This window comes from Netta rufina (genome assembly GCF_964035555.1).
Source record: "Netta rufina genome assembly, chromosome: 3".
NCBI lineage: Eukaryota > Metazoa > Chordata > Aves > Anseriformes > Anatidae > Netta > Netta rufina.
Window position 1 is genome coordinate 91,192,298 of NC_140125.1, and position 12,053 is coordinate 91,204,350.

Genomic DNA, 12,053 nt, shown 5'->3' on the forward strand with positions numbered 1-12,053 from the left:
ACTGTATGCTGTTAAAAGTTGTTTGCACAAATGTGTGGTAGATACTACTATCTGTCTCTGTTGGAGGCATTCTTTTTTATCAGACTCAAGCCTGGACATCTGCATTTTTTATAGTTTCCATTTCTTTAGAACCCTTTATTCCAATGTATATTACTTTGTATAAGGTAGAGAAAGGAAACACTTATTAGATTATTATTATTATTATTTATATATATATAGCATACATTTCAAAATATTGAATGGCTAGCTTATTTAGATTCAGCTTTAAGGCAAATTAATAAAGGCAAACTACATGCAGAAAAGTAACTACTGAATTATGTCTACTGTTTAGAACATAGCCATAGAATTAAATTAGCCTTCTATCCAAATTTGTGAATTTTGTTTGATAAAGATTCTTATAGAAATTCCCTTGATATAAAGAAAATCTGAGAGCTGTGTTTCTTCAGGATCACTGAATATGCAGTTTTAGGAAAGTATAAAAAAAATCCAGTCTTTGTTCACAGCTAAGTTTTCAGGTACTGTGAGTCATTCAATAAGCTTATTATGTATACATATATATATATATAAAAAGAGCTTTCAATCATTAACTTCAGGCACTAAGTCAGCTGCTGTGATGAGCTAGACCTCCAAAGTGAGCATGGAGGTTTTCCATTTTAATCACAGGAGAAAGCTTGAGCCTTCTGAAAGTCAACATATTGATCTGATCTAGGAGTTGTTGCTGAGGCTGCTGTAAAGGAAATGATATGAATATACATGGAGCAGAGGTATAAAAGGGTATGACAAAAAATCCAGCCAACATTTTGCTGTAGTTTTCTTATTTTCTTCTCTATTGTTCTCTGAAAAAATCTGTCTGTTTCGGTAGCTGTTAGCAACCAGAAGATAACTAAACATACATGTATTTTGAGCAAATTAAGAATAGGGAAACAGGAGGCCGACACTTGCTGCAAATAAATCTTGGGAGTTGATGGATTTCTTAAGGATTGAAGAAAGAAATGTGACAAATGGCCATTTTCACATAACTGAGTGTCTGCTTACCAGAGAGCATACAGGTTTGGGGCAGGCAAGACCAGCAGGCTACATCTGAGTGTGAACCAGCCAGGATGAGGACTGAGAGACAAAGTTATGAATGAAAAGAACAGGGGGTAGAAGGCAGAACATAAAACTCAGGATTACTTCCCTAATCACCAGGCTCTCTACCCAGGAACAAAGGCCATCGCCATCTCTGTACCACAGAGCAATGAGAAGAGCATTAATTATGTCTATTGAGAATTCTTTTCACCTGGACTGTTCCCTGAACAGTTTGGGTAGGTGGAAGGAATTAAGTAGTACGGACAGCCTGCATTTAGTCCTTTTTCATTCACGTTTAAACACACAGTCTTAAAAGCAAAATTCCAGCAAGAAATAGGAAGATGATGGGCACTGACTCACTTAAGCTACTTTGAGAAGAAGCAGGACATTAAACAATGGAAATTGTCAAAAGTCTACATAGCAAAAATATGTAATTAAATATAACAAAAGAATGTTAACTAAATATTATTTACATTGGCATGTTAACTAGTTATTCTAAAGCTAGGCAGAAATCTGAAGAGAGCTGAAATACTCCAAAAATTAAATGGGTCTTGTGTTTTATATCTATCAGAAAATTATTTCACTGTAAATCGTGAAAGCTTCACTTTACTTTTTCATTATGAAAATTTGTTGACAAAACAAAATATTATTATTTTAATCATTACTGAGTTTTGTACACATGAACTACATGGAACTATGTGAACTATGTACACATACACTATGCAGAATGATTCCTATGCACCTTCTTAAAAATAATACATATGCAATCCATGGAGTAGTTCTTTAGAGGCTATATTCCTAACTTTTACTTCCTATAAACATGGTGTATTCTTGAATAGTGGATGAAATGAGGAGAGTGATATGAAATAACTTTTGAAATTTTACTAGATTTGCCTGACTTAGTCTTGATTCAGTTCCCCAACCCATATCATGGCCAAATGCAGATGTGCAAAACAACATTGAAGGTATCAAAATGATAAAACAAATTTTAAACGTTGATAGATTGACCAATTATCTACAGAGATACTAGATTTCAATAATAACCAAAGCACAACCTCTGAGTGCTTTCTCAACAGAAAAATAATAGCTTTTTTCTTTGGACATGCAGTCTTGCTCAAAAATAATTAAAATCTTCTTTTTCAGAATTTAAGAGCTGGAAGAATTATATTCTATAAATTATATCTATTGCTTTGTTATTGTTACTCTCCTTTGAGCATTTTTTTTGATTCCTGACAATCGCTCACAAAGTTGTTTAGTTTTGAATACACCTGTAGCCACAGTCTTTTATCTACAGCAGCTTGAAGAGTTACATACTCTCTTTTGTTTCTGAAAAAAGTTTATTTACTTCCATTGACCTCCAGGCCAGTCTGTAGCTGTGTGATACTGTCTGTACTTTGATTCTGTAACATGCTTGAATGGGGTTTAGTAGGAATGCTGATTCTGCTCTTCTCACAATTTAATTGTTATAGGAAAAAATAACCACTAACTTTTTCATTAATGGCTCAATATTTTATGTGACAAGAGATTTGTAGCTCTTTTGAGCCACTGTATGGAGTTTTCATTTTCCTTTGTCTGACAGGTTCAGTTTTCTTTCTATTGGGAGCAAATGTTGAAATTTTACCATCAGGATTTTTATTACCACTTTAAAATTCACAGTAGCACTTTACTAACAATTTCCTAGCAAATTTCAGTGTGAGTGTACGTGTAAGTAACTATTAAAATATTTTTTTTTCCCGACCAAAATTTTTGGACATTTTCTATACAGTTTTGGACAAATTGAAAGAAGCAATGCTCTTGCTTATCTTCTGTCATCTATAATATAATTGACAAAAATACCCTTTCAATTGTTAAGAGCTCTGGGTATATTCTAGGCCAGTACAATATTTATGGTATATGGGTCAAAGGATCTTGAATGCTGCTTTTGAGATGCACATCACTAAATCTTGTACAAATAAGCAGACTGGGCAGAGTCCTTTATGATAAGTAAATGAACTTTGGAGAGGTTTCAAGAGAGTAAGAACAGGATCTGCAACATATAAGACCTAAAAATTTGACCTTCAGGAAAGGGTGAATGAACCCACAATAACAGACAGGAGTCAAGTATAATTATTTTCTAGGATTCACCAGAGCTCAGCAGGTGTACCGTTACTTATGTATTACAGCTAGAATAGGCGCATATTCTGTAAGTTCCTTTCGTCGTTAACATTTTTATATATCTCTGGCTATGACCAGAAAATTTTAAGATATATTCCATAACCCTATGAGATTATTAAACCTTTAGGTGTAAATTTCATAGATATGAAAATGGAATGGAAAATCAAAGAGGGAACAAGAAACTATGCAGACACAAGACAATGGTTATTGTTTTAAAATAATTTTCTCCCCTATGACATCCTAGACTGTCTATGAAAGCAAAGACTTTGTGCTTTGCAAATATTTATAAAACTTATATAAGCAACTCAGTATGAAATCCTAAATGAAAATTTATGATATGATAATTACCATACAGGATCAGACTACTCATCAGAGTACCAGCATCACAGTAGTCAATTTTAAGTGCAAATAAGTTACAAAGACTATGGGTTAGAAGTTGATTTTTGCATGCCAGCATGGCTTTTTAACCTCTTATTTTTTTCACAGAATATAGCTAGCTACATTCCCCATGTAAATATCTACTTGTTTTTATTCTATTCTTCTTAAGATTTTGGCCTCATGGTCATTCAGAATGAAATGTGCTTATGTATAACTATACATAAGTTTACTAGTTAAAAATCAGGTTTTTTATTTGTTTGTTTAATTTTTAATTTTAATTTTATTTTTTTTTCCCTGTGAGCAATATTAAACAGAGATGTCAGTCTAGTTTTTTTTTTTTTCTCATTTGTTTAGATGTGTACACTTAACAATTTACATTTTATTTAACATTGTTAATTACCATTTAACAATATGTTCTGAAAAAGCTATTCTAATTATTCCAGTTCTCAAGCTGTTTATTTATTTATTATTTTTAGCATGCCACTCTGAACCTATGAATGTATTCATAGGTTTAATTTAATCACAAAATAGCACTCCTCTTTGCTTTAAATGTACTGAATCATTCCGTCCTAAGCTAGTCAATAACCTGTTTATAACCACTGGAGAGAACATCCAGAAGGCAATCCATGCCCTTACATTAGGTGTCTATCTGGGATGGTGTGAATTGTTTTCCTGAGCAGTAGACTATCCATAGTAGACTATGGTTTTAGAATCCAACTTCGATTCTTCAAGTAAGTAAAACGAATTCCAACCAGCATAATCTCAGATGAAAAGAGCAGTGCAAGTGATGGCTACTGAAAATGAAAACATTTTCTGTATTTTCTTTATACTGTTCTTTTCACACACTAAGGCTGTTGTTTGTTTGTTTGTTTGTTTTTTGTTTTTTAGCTCTGCTTAAGTGACCATGGGATTTTACTTTTTTTTTTTTTTTTTTAGATTCCTACATTATGTATAGTTTGAACTACTCCCTCTTACTTCTGTCAACATTAAATTCAATCTACCAGTAGATATTCCCTTCTTTTAATCTTGCTATAAACCCTGGTGATCTTCAGCTTTCCCTGTCTTTGACATGCCTAAATAATTTTGTGATATCTGTATATTTTATACCATTACTGGTCAATCAAAAATCAGTATTCATAAAATAAACATCAACAAAAATGGCTTTTCTCATGATTAAAATTCTGTTTACTTTCTTTCAGTTCCAAGTAACATCCATGACAACTCACATTCACTTCAAGAATATTTGGTGTTCTCATTAATATCTTGGAAGAGTCACAAGCTTGTTTTTTTTTTTTTTTTTTTTTTTGTCTACTATTCTTAAATAAATTTATTTAATTCGAGAGTGACAATTTTCTTTTACAAAAGAATCCTAATCTGCCATAGAAATATGTATCTCCTAATACTCGTCCATACTTCCAGCTCCACATTCTACCTATACCTTTCAAGACATTTATCTGTGGTACTCCAATCTTCAAGTCCAGCAATTAAAAAAAAAAAAAAAAAAAGGATTAATATTTCTTGATTGTAGGTCAGTCTCCTTCAGTCTCCTTTTAGCATATTTCTTCAGAACTGTTAAAGATTTTCTGGGATGGGGCCCCAGATCTGTCAATGACTAGAGTTGGATCTGCACGGGCATTTAGTGCTTCAAAAAATAGTTCAAAAGACTGGTAAAAGCCAAGATTTATTCTTAAACTAAAATCATAAACTCATCTTTTAAAGCAGAGAAAACTGAAAGCAAGTAGTTAATAGAATGGCAGTAAAAAGGGTTTTAAGTTTTTCTCCCACTGGGTGTTGTATCTTTACAGGTGGGTCTGTGCTTCCAGCTAATTCAGAGACCTTGAGTGGTAGTAAAAATTCTTGTTTTTCACACCATTTTTTCCCGTGCCGGCTCAGATGGTTCTGAGGAGGAGGAGAAGGAGGAGGAAGAGAAGAAGCAGGAGGAGGAAGAAGGCTCCCACCTCCTATCAGATGCTTTTATTTCACCTAATCATTTCTTAAAGGAACATAATATAGAACTGGGAGAACACAAATAAAACAAATACCATCTGTTTCATCCATGTAGAATCAATACAAGTTGTTGCTTTCACATTTGTTAGCTTTTTCATATCATGTTCTCTATCCTCAAGAGAAGAGCTAAGAGGAAACTGTCCTTGCTTTAATGGAAATGAATCTTATTTGGCTGTGCTACCTAAGTCAAACCCAAAGTACAGATATTGGATCATCTGGACTTGGAACTAGTCTCTGATGTTTTGTTCAGAAGCAACCAAAAATTGAAGTTAAGTACCACCATAGTGAACAGTTTAACAGTAATATGCAACTGTCCTTATGGACCTTCTTAGCTACTTGCAAATGTGTAATAATGTGGCTTAGTGTAGCCTAATATGAAGTTAAGGTAAATTTAATTACTTCCCATGTGCCCACAGGCTGTGAATGTGTAATGGACAGTCATTGAAGTGTGGCTGCTGTATAGGAACTTGTTAAGCCACAAGTTTATGTGCCTTGAAAGAAACAGAAAATAACATCAGTTAATTACAATTAGCTGCTCATATTATGCATCATAGAATCCTAGAATGGCTTGGGTCGGAAGCTCATCTAGTTCCAATCCTCCTGCCAAAGGCAGAAATGCTACCCATTAGAATGGGTTGCCCAGGGCCTTGTCCATCCTGGCCTTGAACACTTCCAGTGACGGGACATCCATAGCTTCTCTGGGCAACCTGTTCCAGTGCCTCACCACCCTCTGAGAGAAGAATTTCCTCCTAACATCTGATCTAAATCTCTCTTTTAGTTTAAAACCATCCCCCTTTGCCCTATTATTATTTGACTTAGTAAAAAGTTGCTTTCTGTCTGTTCTATAAGCCCCCTTTAAGTAGTGAAACTCCCTTAAGTACATACAGTGCCAATAAATAAGAAATGAACACATAAACTGAAATTAATGGCAGGAAACTGAGAACTTTGTGCAATACAGGGACATTCTCACAGAACAGTTTTTTGTTTGTTTGTTTTGTTTTGTTTTCCTGACAAGAAGCAACAGTTCATCCTTAGCACTGAAGCACTGAATCTTTCTTTTTTATTTTTCTTTTTTTTTTTTTTTTTTTTTTTTTCCGGATATATGAACTTTAAGGTAATTCTATAATGAAAATATAGCAAAAGACATTTAAAGTATCTGAGGGAATATTTTTGTAAATATGGTAAATAACCTCAGAATAACTATTAGTCCTGTTTAAAAAGGAATACATATTAAAGTAGGACCTCTTTCTTGCACATATCTGTTTCCTGCATGGGATATGATTTTTTACTTACATGACAATTACAACTACAGTAACAATTACAAGTTGTAAACAAGACCTCACAGGGTTTTAAACTACTGTTGGTATGACAAGACATGCTAAGACAGGACAACTGCAACTGCATAGTTCACTCCTCTCAGCTGAGATCAACATAAACATCCCCTAAGTTCTTGCTACACAACCAGTCAGACACAGTTATACAGACCCCCTAAGGTTAACTACACTAAACCTGGACTATTCCAGATACATTCCCCCTTCATTTGTGAAAATAAGATATTACTGCTTACTTCAGTCACCATGTCACCTGTACTTAAGGATTCTAATTAATGAGTTGCACAGCGGTTGCACATCTTTTTTTGATGGTTGACTCAGTAAGGAGCAATGTAAGGGTGAGGATAAACTCACTACAATGTGTCAAGACAGTGTTAGGTAGTCAGAATACGCCTATAAATTCATTTTACTTTTCTTTATCTTCCATCAAAGGCAAAGAGTTACATAGTTAAGAAAAAACTTACTCCTGAATGCCTAAAAATATCTGAGATGTGGGAAGAGAAAGAATAATCAAAAGAAAAACGGTGAAGATTATGCAGTTATATAGACTAGCCATTGCACAGCATGATTTCTGATTCAATTGGAAAGTTGGTGCTGTTTCACATTTGAAGCCATGAATATGTAGAGACACAGATTATTTGAACACAACTTCTTAAAACATTTTTCAATGGTGTTTTTTTTCCACATTTGTCAGAGGACAAACAGTTCAGAATGCAATACAACATGCCAAGCAGCATGGACTGTGCTCTTTAAATAAACATATCTTTTTATTTAGTCATAAAAATGCCATGGAACAAGCATTTTAAGACAGATACTGCCCTTTCTTTATAAATATATGCAGGGTGTAGCATAATGAGGGACTGACAACTGGAAGGAGCTTTAAGTGGTACTACAGTGCATACAGAAAACACCAGTAATAATAAATCACTTGTTAAAAGCAAAATCTTCCCATACTGTCTACTGAAATGTTTTAAACATTTTAGGACAAAAATAATAAATATTTATTATTACACAGAAAGATAGATATTCAGTAGGGACATTCTAACAATCTCCCTGTTTTATTCCAAACCAAATTCTAAATGACTTTATTTTCTGACTAATTCTAATGATTTGCTGAAGAACTGACTGACATTAATGCAGGAAGATGCTAACTGAAATCTGAAAGAATATATTGACACCAGAAGTTTTCCTATCAGACAAACATATATTTTGTAATAGTTCATTACATATGACTACCTAACACTGTCCTGGCATATATAAAATTGAAAAAAAGTTGATTGAATGAGGAAGATACTAAACAAAGTGGAAGTACTTAGAAGAAGAGCTTTTCAATCTCATTTTTGGTTGAATTTTTAACAGAATGCTGTGATATTTCAGGAGCATTTATGGCAACTAGTAAGTGGAATTCATTTGCTAAGCATCTTCATATTCAATGTTTGCTATTATTTAATTAGTAGACATTGCCTGGCAACACTCCAGTGCCAAAAAAAAAAAAAAAAAGCTTAAAAATAAATCCGAATAAATTTTTGAAACCATCACACAAAGAAAAACTCACAAAAGAAACCAAAGGCTTACATTATTTTGACAACTAATATATCTTGTTTTTATTTTTAATTATTACTTTTCTGTCTATGCTGATTATTATAATACTTGCAAAGATGTGGGAGAATAGAATATTAAAAGATAATGTCAACAGAATTAATATTTCTCATGCTATTAGGTATATAATTATTATAATTAGCACGAATTTCTAAATTACCATTTGAAACACTGTATATCCTAGAAAGGCTCTAGCATATACCTATAGTTCACAGTTTTCCGATGAGTATTTTCTGAACTTTATTTAGTCTGAAACTTTCCTCTCAGATCTTGAGATAGAATTACAGAGAAGACTGATGTGTAAGGCACACTGACTGTATTAAACTGGAGAGGAGATAACCAAGCAACAAAGATAATCTGGAGGAGGCGAAGCCCAATCTGTATTGTGATAGAAACAGCAACTCTAAAGTACATACTTGCAATTTCTGATTTTCAATAGGTCATAAGTTTCATAGAAGAAATTCCTATTTCTTACCTACATTTCCAGTCATTAGGTATGAATTCTGAAAGTCCATCATTCCCATTCCAACAATGTGTATAAAATCTTCAATCACCTGCATTAACTCCACCGAGCCTGGATAGATCTAAAATAATAAATAAAGGAAGCTCAGACATTCTATAACTGTAATATCAAAGTCATTACAGCAGGAAATTCAAATAAAATCTTAATGCAATCAAATGAAATGTGAGATTTAACAGTCAAACTGTTCTTGCCATGTTTCAATACCTAACATTTTCTGTGAACAACCACTTCTATCATTACATCCCCATGTGAACAGACGCTGCTTTCCATATGGCTACATGAAATATGCTTTGTACAATGCAATGTTTTCTGTAAGTCACAGCACTTATAAACAAACAAGCAAACATTTTATTGACCACTACTATCTCTATTGGTTAAAGCATTTAATGTTTTGAAATAATTTTAATGAATTTTTTCTCCTTCCCACCATGAACAGGTAAGTGCAAATCTTACCCTGGCCTCCACTGCATAATAAATCTGTGTTTCTTTAACCAATATGTATGTAATATAAAATATTAGTGATAATACTATTGTTATTACTGATGATTACTGATGATTACTGAAGTAGAATCATAGCATAGCTGAGGTTGGAAGGGGCCTATGGATACCATTTAGTTCAACCACTTGCTCAGAGATGTTGCCCAGGACTGTGTTGAGTTGGGTTTTAAATATCTCTAAAGTCGGAGAAGCAAGGGCCCATCTATGCAACTTGTTTTAGGATTCAATCACTCTTTCAGTAAAAGGATCTCTCTTTTCAATGTAAAAGGTCTTCTTTCTTTTCAGTGGAATTTGCTACATTTTAATTTGTGCCAGTTGCTTCTTGCCCTATCACTGGACACCACCAAGAGTCTGGCTTTGTCTTCTTTACTCCTCCTGATGTTAATGAATTCCTCGTCAGGAATTTATAAAATAGACAGGATCCCCTCTGAACCTTCTCTTTTTCCAAGCAAAACTGTTATCACTTTCACCCTCTCCTTTTATGCTCTATGCTTTATTGCCCTAAACACTTTCATGGTTTCTCATTGGGCTCACCATGTCTTGCACCAGGAAGCTCTGAACTGGATGCAGTAAATTAAAATCAGTTGCCTTTGCATTACTAATGTAACTTCTCAAAATGACTTTCAAAATGGTACGTACTAGCATATTTCCAAGAAATATAATTTATTTTCAAAGCTATAAGATACTACGATCACAAAAACATTAAAAATGGCTATATTCAACCATAATCCATCATCAAAATGTATTAAATATAAAAAAAAAAAAGTTATTAGAAAGCTTAAGAAATACTGCTTATATCACATGCATAAAAATATTTTTGGTGGTTATGGCTTTTGTCATGAACAGGACAATTTTCAGTAATGAAAGCTTTAATAACAGAAAAATAAGGGATGATCTGTTCTTTTTTCTTTTTATCAGTGAGATGTCCAAATTGCAATTTATGAGCAACAGTCAACCCATTCTTTTGACCACTGAGATGACCAACTCCAACAAATGCCTATACTGACTATATATCCAAGCATGGTGTGCTCCATCTTCATCTTGCTTTATCTGTCTAGATCCATAGCTATTTGGGTCAGGATGGTGAATTTATTAATGTCCTTTGTTTTCTACATAGATCTTTTTATAAAAGGTAGGACAGCAATATCATTTTTATGAAAAATGTGTTATGGCATTTATGATCCTAACATTGCAAATGCTGCTTAAGGTGAAGGAGACTTCCATATTCCAAATGATGTTACTGAGATATTGTGTGTTTTTTTGCATCCATCTCATTCATAACACACACACTCACAGATTGTTCACCAAGGCTGAATTTCATTGAAATTCACTTTTTTTTTCACTTGACTTTTTATAGTAATAACTTCAGCAGAAACTATTGAACAGTCAGTGTAATAGAGGTACTCTTCATTTCTATATATCTGAAGTACTGGCTAATCAATAGAATGCCAGCAGATGGTGATGAAGAACATGCTGAATAACTCCTGAGTTTTGAAACACCACTATACACTTATTTATTGTGGACTTGAAGTGGCTTCCTGTGTGCAGTACTTTACATCAGCTCTTAACAAAAGGCAAGTATTAAAGTGAGTGCTGCTTATCTGCATGCTATATAACCTGTAATTAATGGTATCAACTGCTGGCATTTAATCTAGAAAAAAGGATGTGCTGAGGCACTGCAGCTGTATACTTGATAGAAAGTCAGCAATTTGCTGACAGTGAGTAAGATTTTCTTTCCAGCAAAACAATCCAGAAAACCGACTAAGAGATCTAAGCTAACAGTAACAGGAGTTCAAGGAAAGCATACAAACTGGTAAAAAATGTTGGTCAGACTGCACCTTGGTTTTGTAAAGTTGCATTAAAACAAACAAACAAACCCCAGAAAATCAAGAGAATAGCTAAACTGGGAACAGAATCACTCTTCTTTTTTTTTTTTTTCTTTTTTTTTTTTTTTTAATGAGGTGATGGTGTTTGGTATCATCATAAGAAAAAAAAGAATTTTGGAAGTACTTAGGAGTACTTGGGAATACAATTACTCTTTGTAGTCATTATGAAGACACACTTGCTTCAAAAATGCTTATGAGGTGGCTTGTGTAACTGCCCAAGAACAGTAAAAAAGCAAGTAGTATGGTTTCTGTGGGTACCACAGCTCAGGAGTCTGATATTTAATGAATTCCCCATTTTTGTTACAAGGCAGCTATGACCCTATGACTCCTGCATTCAGGAGTAGTGTTCAGCTCAGAAGGTGCTCAACTCCCTCCTTTCTTGGGTTCCTGTCTTCCTACCAGTGCTGTATCCAGGTGTATGAGACAATTAATTACTAGGCAGAGAGATGGAGCTGTGGGAAACCAGAAATAACTTGTTTCATCTCTCTTTTTCAATACAACTTCTTCAACCAGCAGAAGTGAGGGAACTTAATATATTATTCCCTCTTTTACCCCCAAGTTATCATAATTTCCTCTTAGGAAATTTCCTCTCTCCTCTTCCTTGCATTC

General features: G+C 33.9%; 1 protein-coding gene across 1 annotated transcript in view; it reads right to left on the reverse strand.

The window, feature by feature from the left end:
- Positions 1–12,053, reverse strand: part of ADGRB3 (adhesion G protein-coupled receptor B3) — a gene marked incomplete at both ends in the record, with an annotated part of 465,234 nt that overhangs the window by 207,529 nt on the left and 245,652 nt on the right. The window contains 1 exon segment of the mRNA XM_084283871.1: positions 9,013–9,121. Coding sequence (XP_084139997.1) covers positions 9,013–9,121 — 109 coding nt within the window.